The sequence below is a fragment of the Microtus oregoni genome, unplaced genomic scaffold (assembly GCF_018167655.1).
Source record: "Microtus oregoni isolate MIOR12 unplaced genomic scaffold, Mior012 000002F_ref0000024, whole genome shotgun sequence".
Taxonomy (NCBI): Eukaryota; Metazoa; Chordata; class Mammalia; order Rodentia; family Cricetidae; genus Microtus; species Microtus oregoni.
The window spans coordinates 42,302,454-42,315,080 of NW_024543061.1; the positions used below are offsets into that span (position 1 = coordinate 42,302,454).

The 12,627-nt window shown below is 45.9% G+C and overlaps 1 protein-coding gene across 2 annotated transcripts in view; it reads right to left on the bottom strand.

Annotated features, from left to right (window-relative positions):
• Positions 1 to 5,896: 5,896 nt before the first annotated feature.
• The window catches only part of Pdzrn3 (PDZ domain containing ring finger 3), a 229,703-nt gene continuing 222,972 nt past the window's right edge, over positions 5,897 to 12,627 (bottom strand). For both annotated transcript variants that reach the window (XM_041631464.1, XM_041631474.1), the window contains 4 exons: positions 11,809 to 11,871; positions 10,184 to 10,285; positions 9,118 to 9,234; positions 5,897 to 8,358 (listed from right to left, as the gene is read on the bottom strand). In XM_041631464.1, the coding sequence (XP_041487398.1) occupies positions 6,802 to 8,358; positions 9,118 to 9,234; positions 10,184 to 10,285; positions 11,809 to 11,871 (1,839 nt within the window). In that variant the 3' untranslated portion in view covers positions 5,897 to 6,801. The remainder of the gene's footprint in view (positions 8,359 to 9,117; positions 9,235 to 10,183; positions 10,286 to 11,808; positions 11,872 to 12,627) is intronic.

The following is a 12,627-nucleotide window of genomic DNA, read 5'->3' on the forward strand; positions in this document are numbered from 1 at the left end:
AGGTGCAGATACCCAAGCTCAGTGGTGCAGGCTTCGGGCACAGCAGTTAAGAGGGGCTGAAAAATGTTGTGTTAGCTGCCCTAATGGTACCATAGCAGCTTTCCCTCATTATCTCTGAAATATGAGTAGCAATCCCACTCATCCCATTGGCTCTTGATTAAGGGAGTTAACATGTAAGACATTCAGTGTAGTTTCCAATATTGTGCATGTTTGATACGCAATATGGCAACTATGTTGGAAAGGTATTTATGGTCAAATAGATACCTTCCATACCTCCATTGGCTTATAAGCTCAAGGCACTCTGTTTATGGTCCCATCTTCTGCCTCCCCAGGACCTGTGCAGATGCTGCCTCTTTGCTTATATCACCACTCTTCTTTTGACTTAATGAATAGTTCAGCTTAGCTCAGCCACAATTTGTCTCAGAAGACTTCCATGGCTTTTTGGCTGCCCCTGATGTCAACCTTCCTGGATTTTTAGAATGATTGGTTTACTATTTTCTTTCCCACTAGGCTGTAAACTCTGTCCATGGCTGCAAGTGGTATTGAGTGCTGGTATTAAAGATGTGCACCACCACCACCCAGTCGAGACAGGGTTTCTTTCTGTGTGTAGCTTTGGAGCCTGTCTTGGCATTCGTTCTGTACACCAGGCTGGCCTCGAACTCACAAAGATCTGCCTGCCTCTGCTTTCCGCCACCACTGCTTGGCTACAGTACTGGCTTTTGATGCGGCTCTGAGAGCAAGGGGTGGTTACAATTCTTAGAACTAAGTTGGAGCCATCGGGGATAGCACTGAAGAGAGGGGAGCAAATGCATAATTTATTTATACCATTACCCATTTGTTTGTTTTGTGTTTATGCACACATGTGCCGCAGATAATGTGCGAAGGTCAGAGGACAATTTGTGGGAGTTCTCACTCTCCCTCCACCATGCAGGTTCCAGGAACTGAGTCCAGGCCACCCGGCTTGGCTGCAGGTACCTTTACCTGCTTAGCCATCCCCATGGCCCTAGACATAGCAAATTTTTGAGGGACATTGGTGATGCCTGGCAAATCCGTGGGGTACTTAAGGATTTTGGTGAGGCTCGCTGAATTAGAAAATCAGTTTCAACTTGTCAAACCAGCAAAGGAAGGCTCATTATTTCCCCAGCTTTCATTTCTAAACAATGCTAGTGTACTAAGGTCGGCTCCTGCTGGTTAAAAGACAAACCAAGTTCAGGCCCATCGCGTGCCCTCATAGACCATGCCCTTTGAGGATTATTGTAACTGGAAGCTAAAGAAAAAATGGACCATTTACACAGGAAAAGTCCATCTGAATAAAACCCAAAAAGCCTTGCTTTGTTCTCTGAGTGCTGCAGGGGCATTCACATTTAATCAAAACTGAAGACCACAGCATTTGCAAGAGAAGTCTCACATCTTATCTCGTTTTAGTGATTTCCTGTTAATTAGTTGATGCTGCACAGAAATCCTGAAATGCTCAAATAATTGGGAAGCAGAAATAAAAGCGGGACATTGTGATAGCTTATGGCAGAATTACGTTTGCTTCCTTGGTTTGGGGCAACTATGCTAGCAAGTAACCTGTAACCTACTTCTGAAGGCTACAAGGACATAATTATTTGGTTAATTTTCATACTTCAGTTTATGATCCTAATTAGTTCTCCAACTAGTGTTCCCTAGGCCATGTACGGTCCTACCTCAGCATGTTTGGGATTCTTGCTATTTGGAATCTCTTGTTTTCATCGAAGAGAAGAGATGAAAAACTTCATGGATGTCCCCTATTGCTATTTTTGTATACTGTCATGTGTTTTTGCTAGGAGACTTAGAATATCCTGTGACTTAGAACTCCAGAGGGAACACGGTGAAGTGCCTGGTACTTTGAAAGCAATTTCTTTTATTGGCATCATGAATGTGTTACAAATATAATGAACATAGTCAGGGCATCGTTGGGTTGTTTCCTGAGTAGATGGTGGAACAGTGGTGAGGTATGAAGGGCCAGACACCAGGAGTACCAACTCCAGTCACACTTACTGGGAAAAATTCTTTTCTAATTTTTTTCTTGTTATTTTATGTGTGTGTGTGTTTTTCTTTCATGTATGTCTGTGTATCGGGTGCATGCCTGGTGCTCACAGAGGCCAGAAGACAGCATCAGCTCCTCTAGATCTGAAGAACAGATGGTGGTTGTGAGCTGCCATGTAGGTGTTGGGAATCAAACCTGGGTCCTCTAGAAAAGCAGCCAATGTTCTTAATTGTTGAGCCATTTCTCAAGCCCTAAAATTTTGATTACATGTATATGTGTGTATGTATCAGCAGTTATGTGCATATGAGTGTACATGCCTGTAGAGACCAAAAGAGGCTGGTTGATCCCCCGAAGAAGGTGGGTGTGAGCCATCCGAGGTGTGAGAATGTTGGGACCAACTCTAGTTTTTTGCAAGAACAGCAAGTTCTCTTAAGGGCTCAGTCACCTCTCCAGCCCCAGACAAAATTCCTGTTGTGAGTTTACATTTCTGATAAAAACTACTAACCTTGAAGAACTGACCTAAGCCATTTTGCATATAAACACCTAATACTGTCTATATTAGTGGTACTCAGTAGACATATAATGTGGTCCACATATGAAAATTTGGTTATTTGTAGTGATGTATGTGTTCATATATATGTGTGCATGTTCATGTGGAGGTCACTAGTTGATGTCAGTCCTCTGTTGCTCAAAGCTTCTCACTGATCCTAGAGCTCACAGATTGGCTAGACAGGTTGTCCAGTAAGCACTGGAGCTCCACCTGTCTCTGCCACCCCTCCCATCTCCCCCTGGCCCTGACTAACCTCTACGGTTATAGTTGTGAGCCAGGGTGCCAGGCTTTTATGGGGTGCTGGGAATCTGAACTCGAGTCCTGACGCTTTCTTAGCAGGTACTATAAGGACAGAACCATCTTCCCAGCCCCTTCATATGGAATTTAAGTTTTTTTTGTAGTCTAAGTTACAAAGTAAAGTTAATTATAATTATATATTTTACTTACCATATGTGATGTTACTGTAATTCAATAGAAATTAATAGAAATTACTGCAATTTCCATAGAAATTATTATAAAACTTTGTAAGATTTTGAAGAAGTATAGTAATTTTGAAATCTATTTCGCCAGAACATTTCCATTTAGACTAATCATATTTTATTCACTTTTTTTTGTGTGCTAGGTACACCACCCACTGCTTCATGCTTTGGCCTTACCACACATCAACTATTTAGTAGCTGGATGTGGCCAATGACTACTGGATTGAACAGTGTATAGCTCTGGGTGCTCACTAAAGACTCATTCTAGAAAGAGTTGAAACCAGAGCTATCCAGACAGTGGGGTGGCTGTAGTGGAGAGGGAGGAGCATATACTCACTCTCCAAAGCTAAGTAGCTATGGGAAATCCATTAGCATAATGCCCTTGAGATCTTAGGGATCAGTAGTTTGCTGAATTTTAATGGCCATGGCTCTCATAGGGAAATGGCTTTCTTGCTATTCAAAATAGGGATTTGGCTCAAACAGTGCTGCAGAATTCAACCACAAAGACCAAATGAAGAGAAACACAAATGCATTCAGCTCCTATTTTTATCTAAACCTGGGCTTCTTATGTGAATAAGAGTCTGTGAGTGCACTGGGCTATGCAACATCTCCCAAACTGTATGCAATTTATTCACATGTTTTATAAGTCCCCTTGCTCCCCCTGCAAGAGAGAACCCATAGCGTCTATCAAATTCCAGAACGGGCCCTAGGAGCAGGCCAAGAGGGCTCGTCGAAATGTGTTAACAACAGCACGTGTTGTCTACATGGACTCCAGGGTTTCTCCGTGGAAGTTATAAAGTGTTTGCAGTCTTACCCCGAGACACCCCTGTATTTTCCCACCAGCTCAGAAAGGCTTGAACCGTGAGTCCCTTGGGAGCACGAGCTCACGTAAGAAATGGTAGATTCATGTTTTCCCGGCTTGGACTGACTCTGGGGCATCAATTAGTGAAATGCTTGCAGTTCTTGGTTGAGAGCGCAGGATGGATACATGGAAGTTCACTGTTCACATGCTTTACTACTTGTCCCTGAGTACGAGCCTCTAAGAGATGTGGGCCAGGTGCTGAGTACAGAATTCGCGCTTGGCTATTAATGAGCTACCTTGTATCTCTCAGTTTCCTATTTCTTTCTGATCGACACTATCATGCTTTCTCTGTTTTGGCCCAGTTGTTATTCTTAGAGGAACTTCAGCCTGCAGTGTATCTAGGTTCAAGCACGAGGTGCAGTTGGAAATCTAGAATGGCAACTTTAAGGTGTTCTTACTAAGTGTGCAGGCTAAACCCTACATGTGGAGGTATTCCATAAATCCAGATGAGAAGTACCCCTATTTGCCTTTGACATGCTGTGACTACTTAGGTTCCCTCTGAAGTAGTCTCTTTGTTCATGGGCCATGCATGCAGCTCTTTAGTGAGAGGAAAGTTATTCTCTAAATAATAGTCGCTTGGACGCCTTTCTGTACTTTATAGCAATTTGAAACCCATCAGACAGGTGTTTGGGTTCACTAGAAGATGGGCGATCAGAATGCTAGGGCTTCAAGGCAGCTTGGCAGCTGTGGCTGTCACTACGTTAAAACTGCACTTGGGGACTGTTGGGACTTTGTGTCTCCACAGTGCACTTTGCAAAACTTGATTCACCTTCCAGAGCTGATTAGAATTATGTAGCAGAAGCTATTATCTGAGCAATGCCTGGTTCTAGAACAGGCAGCAACCAGATAGTTCACCGGTGAGGAACCGTTAGCTCAGTGTTTTATTTTCATGGAATTATTTCATTACAAGTGTGTTGTGGGATAGTTACACACCGTGTGAAGGTATACCGCTGTGATTGGTGTAATAAAAAGCTGAACAGTCAATAGGTAGGCAGGAGGTATAGGTGGGATTTCTGGGAAGAAAAAGGAAGAGGAGGAGGGCTCTAGGAGCACAGGAGACACCAGCGAGATGCAGAACAAGTTGAAGGTACAGAATGGAAGAAAGGTAAAAAGTCATGTGGTGTAGAATGTAGACTTTAAAATATGGGTTAACATGTGAGTGCTAGTTAGGAACAAGCCTATAGTATAGGCCAAGCTTTCATAATTAATAATAAGTCTCTGTGTTATTATTTGGGAGTTGGCTGGTAGGACAGAGAAAGACTGGCCACACAAGTGTAACCAGTAATTAGTTCTAAGATTCTAGACCCAAAGAAGGGATTTGGGCTCTAACAGGGTCTGTGTGGGGAAATCTGTCAGAGATGCCTAAAACACTTTGCAATTACAATCACTACTTCAGTTAAATCAGGAGTGAACCAGATGACTGGTGGGATGGCAAATAAAATGATGCCCTTCCTAATCTTATCTTGATTTTCATTTTTCAGAGGGCATATAGCAGAAATTGGTATAAACACTGTAGTTAGGGGACACTGGTAGCAAGTCCTTTACTCAGGACCTTGACAGTCACAATAGCCTAAAAGAAACCTGTTTCCAAGCCCAGCTACTTTAATGACCTTTGCTATACAGCCAGTGGACAGGTACGTCTCAGAGATGGAAAGTCGGACCAGATGTTTTCCAGAATGGGCAGAGAGTAGTGTTTGAGGAAAATACAAAGCCTTGTAAACACAATCCTCGCTGAGATGCTTGCCCACAAGCTTTCCTATTTGTAGGATACTGGGCTAGGTGGAAGCATCTTGGGAGGCAGGCTGTCAAGGCCCGGGAATATAGAGTATATTTTATTCCCTACTCTTTGCCACCAGACGTTTTTACATCTGTCACCTGGCTCTAGGCTGGATGAAGGAATCACGTGGCTTGAAAGACTCAAGAAGCAGAAAGTGAGGCAACTAAGAAGGAATTGAGATTAACACCGTAAAATAAGCACGCGTGCCAGACATATCAAATAGAAAATAATAATTTATTTTAACTTCATTTTACTTGATGTTTGTAACTAATCATGATTCTGTGAACTTGCTTGGTTAGGTCTGTCCCGTCCAATCTACAAAGCGAAAGTCTACAACGATGAGCACTTAAAACTCCACAAACTGTCTCCGTCCACGACTTCCCTGTACATGCAAATTCTTCCAACAGGCGGCAATATTTGCAAACATGCTTTAAGCGTCCATAAAGCTGCAGGAAATTTTGCTTTCTGTTAAAACCTTGACACTCTCCTTGGGAACCTTAACCAGAAAAATGTCAGAAATGGATATCCCAACTGGAAACATTGCCAGTTTGGTTTTGTGTGTGTGTGTGTGTGTGTGTGTGTGTGTGTGCGTGCGTGTGCGTGAAATCGCCAACCAGGCTTTGGCGGGTTCTCATTAAAACCACAACTGATATAAGATGTATGAATGACTGGTGACTTGTATGAAAGCCATTTCAGCGAAGTGACATTACAAAATAGGGTCCCATTAAAAATACATACTTGGCAGTTGCATTTTGTGTTTTAGGCAGAAAAAAAGCGTGTTTAACCTTCTTTTATATGAATATAGTTTAAACAAATTATTCTGTGAAAGTATGCTTAATAAAAGATCTTCTGGAAATTTAAACTTTATGAAAAAGGTTAACAAGTAAAAAATTACCATTGCTATTTGAAAACAAGCTGTTTGTTAATATTGCCTTCTAAGAGAGTAAGGGTGTATCTTCCCTTCACTGAAAACAGAGGCAGGACACCCAAAGTTGTAGGAGTGGCAAATTTAGACTATCAACATGATGGCCGGGCTTATATATATACAAAAACTTGCCGCATTGAACGAGGCAGGGATGTCTACCCCAACGGTAGTGGTCTCTCGTCTGTACACAGTGAGAGTTAAACAGTAGTCACCGACAGGAAGGAATTGTATACCCTAGTGCCGTCTGGCGATTTTGTGCCATGGGTTAAGAGTTCTTGGATGGTCATCCAATTGTCAAAGATCTTTTTGTTCCTCTTCTTCATCATCTTTTTGTGGCTCAGTTCCAGGATGTTCATCTCCTTCCTGTCTTCAGCCGCCTGCTGCTCCTTCAGACAATCCAGCCTGCTCTGCATCATAAACTCGCGCCTCCGCCTCTGCTCCTTGGCCTTCACCAGATGCTGTTTGCGCTCCTCCTTGCTCCAGTAGCGCCCCATCTTCATCTCACTCATGGCGTCATCATCCGTGGTCAGGCCGCTGCGTTCCTCGCGGATCTTCAGTGCACGCTCCCGCAGCAGCCGGTCACGCACTGGCCTTTTGGTGATGTAGCGTGTCCCATCGCTGCGGATCTTCACTTTCCACTCCATCCTGGGTTCCGACGAGTTAGAGGAGTTCAAGTCCTTGCACATGCTCACCAGGCTCATCTGGCTTTGCGCATACTCCACCGCCGACTTCTGCTGGATCAGGTGCATGTAGCTCTGGTAGTGCTGGGCGTGCGCTGGGATGTGGGCGTGCTTGTATGGGGAGTGGTGGTATGAGGGCAGGTAGGCACTGCCCAGCTTTGGGCTGGCAGTGGGGCTCCTGCTGCCATCACTAACTCGGTGCTCTTTGCTTTCCAAGGCCTGGCTGGGGTCCAGCTCTTTGGCGCTGGGGCTGTAGTTTGGGGTGCTTACTTCAGGATCCTCAGTGATGGCGAGCAGATTCTTGGGAGACGGCCTATAGCCTTCGATGTTAGCTGTGGCCCCTTCGCTACTTCCCTCGGCCATTCTTCTCAGGGAGTTGTCTGGGGAGATCTCCAGCGTGAGTGGGGTACTGCGGCAGCTCTCCCCAGTGTTGTAGGCGCTCGAGCTATCCTTGTCTGACTTCTCGGGCAGCTCGGTGATGTCCGAGAGCTCATGGCGGCGCACATCCACGCTGGTGTTGTAGTTGCGGAAGCCACTGTGGTGCAGCATCCAGGACTCGCGGTACTGTTCCTTAAGCTGCTGCATCTTGTGCGCACGCACGATGCTCAGGCACTCCAGCTCGATGCTGCGCAGCTCCTCGTTGAGTAGCTCCAGCTCCTTGTCCACACTTTCAGGGTCGCTCTTGCCAGCAGCGTCCAGAGGGCTGCTGGGGTAGTACAGGCTGTAGGGACTGCTGCTCTGCACCTGGCACTTAAGCTCCAGCAGCTCGCGAAAACGCTCACACTCATCTACTGGGATGCCCAGGTAGTCCACATCGGTACAGTCTGCAGAGATGAACGATTCATTGCTGAAAGGCAGGTCGCCACTGCCTAGGGTGTCCTGGCTACAGGTCAGCTTCCTCTGGCCCGCCAGCGGGTTGGAGGACGCCGTGGCGTCTTCACCATTGTTCTCCTGTTCCGAGCTCTCATCGTTGCGGGTGCTCTCATCTGTCCGCCCCACACCGCTGTCTTTCTCGTGCTGGTTGGATAAGATGGTGGCTGTGTCTGTGGTTCCACCATCTTCCTCATGCTTCTTCTGTATCAGAGAAAAATGACAAGAATAATGGGTTTATGGGGACGGAACTCTGGGGGAGGGGGACAGGTAACCTGTATGACCTTTATGTGTAGAACAGGAGTTTTGAATGGAGTTCTAAGTTCCTAAGATTGGCGTGCAGCACTGCAGTGGCCTGGGGCACAGGAAATGGTCAGCCCTAACTCTATGCATCTGGGCAGGTCCCTAATTCTCATTTTTTTCAATATATAAAATGGGGTAGATAATGTTATCCCAACAACTAACTAAGAAAGGAACCAGTATGCAGGAAGAATGCATAAGCACTCCTAAGAGACTCAACAAGTGGGTAATTAGGACTCTGACAGTGGCACAGGAGGGAGCTGCAGGGCTCTGAGCAGCTCAGGTTAATCACAGAATTGCTTTACTTTCAAAGGCGTGACTTCATTTTCTCTGATCTCAGTAAACACCGATGCCTATGTTTTCCTGGGGAGCACCAGACTAGTGGCATCAATATCTCTGCTTTGTTTGCTTGCTTTTTTTTTTTCAGCTATAAAAGCTTCATAATCTAGGTGAGGTGGTACGGGCCTGCAATCCCAGCACTTGGGAGCTTGAGTGGGGAGTGGGGAACTATGTCATGATTTCCAGGGAAGAGCTTGGTGAGGGCACCCATCCGCTGGCATTCCCTTCATGCTCAAGCAGTAGAGCTTTTCTGATGGCCTTCACCATGGTGGAGGGTGCGAGCGCTCCTCGGCGGCGGTGGTATGGGGCTGCCCCAGGTTTTACCTGCTGGAGCACACTGGCTGTGAACTGCATGGCCTGGTGATGCTGCTCCTCAAGCATGTCCATGTGTAAGTCATCCAGAAAGTCGTTCCTGTCATCATCCATCCAGCCCTCGTCCAGCTAGAAGGATGGCCAACACATGGGAGATCGTGGAACAGAAGAAAGCAAACTGATCCATCCCTCTGCTTCATGACTGAATACCCTGCAGAGAGCCGCTTCATACCCTGCTTGGCCTTCCCTGCCAGGCTGGCCCATTCCCTTAAACTGAGTCAGAATAAGCCCTTCCTGCCTGAAGTTGCTTTGGACAGTTATATTGCCACAGCAGGGAGAAAAGTAACTGGGTTAATATACCATGGAAGAAGCTTTCTTTCAAGGAGGGACATTGCATTCAAAAAGAGGCACTGTAGGGCTCTCTCCAGGAGTCACCAAATGCAGGTACTCTACAGCAGCGGTTCTCAACCTTCCTAATGCTGTGACCCTTTTTAATACAGTTCCTCATGCTGTGGTGACCCCCGCAACCATAAAGTCATTTCATTGCTATTTCATAACTGTAATTTTGCTACTGTCATGATTGTAAGGTAAATATCTGATACGCAACTTCCAAAGGCGTAGCGACCCACAGGTTGAGAACCTCTGCTCTATCCCCTTGAATACAACTTCTGTCTCAGCTGGAGACCCCTAAGCCTACACCACACTGAGGAAGCTTCCAATACCCCTCCCTGCCTTGCTACTCTGTATTCAGACTCGCTGGCTAATGCCTTTAGTTACTCTTTGAAAGACTCAATTCCTTTCATTTTGATTTCCCTGTGCTAATCAGTGGGGCTTAGCTCCAGGCTGGAAGGGGCATCTGTAAATCCTGCCATGATTCCTTCATTAGTCAGACTGTGATGGGTCCCAGCAAGGTGGTTAAACCTTTGGCTGGAACCCAAATCACAGCAAGCTCAGCTACCTTCCAGGTGGCAAACACCTTTAAGCTCAGATGCGATACTCTGACATTGCTCTGCAAGGTTTGGCAGTGTGGCTTTGACTACAGAAATCCACCTATTTTCTTCATAGGACATCGACTTACCTGGAGTTCAGGCCTTGCAATCAGCAACGAGAAGTTCTTGTTTTCTTCACTGGTTAGGAGAGCCACAGCCTCTTCGCGGTTCTGTACTTCTATCCCATTGATCTAGAAAGCACGAGGACAGGCGGGGACAGGTAGAAAGGGACATGACTGGGTGGCGTGGAAGCTTCAGAACTGCAGCTGCCACCACACACAGTCATAACATGGAGACTCCGTGTAGCTTTTCCAGAACGCCGATTTTAGGAGAGAAAGGCCTTGCTTAGCTGGAGGCGCCAGATGATCCAGAAAAGCCCTGCTGCTCAGGACGCACCTGAATTCTGAGCCCTAGAATCTCACTTGGGCAGGAGGATAGATAAGAAATAGAAGACAGACATTTCCTATTTATGAGAGGGGAGAAAAGCATGAGGAGTAGACAGCAGAGAAGGGAATGGCTGTACACAGGGACTGCTCATGTCTTGTTTAATGGGCTGGACGGAGAGTCAAGCGGGAATGCCTCTCTCACCTTCACACTGACAACAACAAGGTTGTCTGCTTGCATGTCTCAGCAACTTTGAATTCTGCAAATTTTAGTTCCTGGGCTGATATTCCCCCAGGGATACCATAGCAGTCCTACTGACCCGGAAACTGAGCCCTTCATCTGACTTTGCCACTTTATGTCAAAGAACCAAGAGGCGGCAAAGCTGAGACATGAATGGTTGTCGTTACCCAGTTTGACTACACAGTGAATACAGGGAGGGTATGTCTGCAGCCTGGGCAGGTCTCTCTCTAGGGCACCCTGCACTGCTTCCATTTCCTGTTCTCAACTGTAAATGGTTCAGAGAAAACTGTAGCAACACAAGTGTGCTGAGGACTAGGGCCCTAGGGTGTGGAGGTCTGGGTCTCTTTCCTAGGGAAACTCAGCTGTCAAGGCTCTGGGTAAAGGCCGGAGAAACAGAACACAGAGTGGGGGTAGGAAACCAAAATTGTACGAAGTGGCATAATGATATGAGAAAAAGAAATTAGTAGACTATAAATATGAAGAGGTAGAAAGCAAAGCCTGTGGGACACAATAAAACCAAGGCTCTGTGACCCCCACAAAGAACTATGGGGTCACATATGTAGCTCAGAGGATAGAACGCTTGCTTAGCATGAATGAAGTCCTGAGTTCCATCCCCAGCACCATGTTAGACCGGGTGTGCAAGAATTAAAGGCAGGAGGATAAGAAGTTTAGAGTCATCTTTACGTAGTGAGTTTGATACCAACCTGGTACATGAGCCTCCTCCCACTTCCCCCAAAAAAAGATTATAGCTGAAAGAAGTAAGCCGTCTAATTTTGCCTACATGAAATAACAGGATTCAAGGTAGATGCCATCCTTAGACCTGAGTTCACAGGACAAGTAGATGTTGAATTTTGGAAGCTTAGATTTCTCAGAGGTATTTGATTCAAAATATGGGACCGCTGGATCTGTTCTCATTGCTCTTCACATGTGATTGGCCAAGTAGTCTCATTCACACACCACACAGGGTTGTGTCAGGGTATAGTTGAATTCCAGATGCCTGTCCTTAAGCCTCTCCTGTATTTCCAACCTCAGGCTACTCCGGGAACTCACTTGTGTGCTGAAGACATGCATCCGCAGCAAGGGAACCTACCTGGATGATGCGGTCTCCTTCACGGATGCGGCCATCCTTGGCTGCGATGCTGTTAGGGTCAATCTGAAACACACAGTGGACACCTGAGCGTGAACACAAGCACTCTTTGACATACCGTCACACCCATCCCTGCCTTTCTGTGTTACATGGATTTACATGTGGGACTTAGCATGGTGCACAGGGAGAAATGGACTAATCTGTCCCAAGACTGTCCCAGGGCCTCTCAGAACCCTGCCTGACAGTACTGCAGCAGAGAACTTGTCTCAGAGCTGCAGACCTGAGCTGGTGAAGAGGCAAAGGTGACTCTTGTGGGACACAGAGTAATTAGAAGCAAGTCAGTGGCAGGGAGTAGGTGAAAGGGCAGCACTCTCCGGTATAGCATCCTGTAGCCGTACTTTGCCTACTTTGGTGGTTTTACACTACATCTTTGCTATTAAATATTGGAAGATAGCTTTAAAAGTGAAATGTGTAATTGGGGCAAGTGGGACTGAGGATGTTTTAGGATCAGCCCTAAACCATGCTGATGTGACGCGCAAAGCTTGGTAGGTGGTGCTTGGCCAGTGAGTTCACTGTGAAGTCCATGGCAGACACAGCTCTTGGCTCAGCCCATGGAGACAGATTTAATTTCTTTAGAAAATTGTGTTTCTGCAATTACAAGGAAGGATGCATGCATAGGAAAGTATTCATATTGAAATCAATTTCTCTATTCTCTTCTAGAATGATCACTGCTTCTTTCATTTATGTACTTTGATAAGTCCACATTAAGTTATGTGCAATATATATGAACTCAACTGTGTATACTATGAAAGGGAGGCGGGA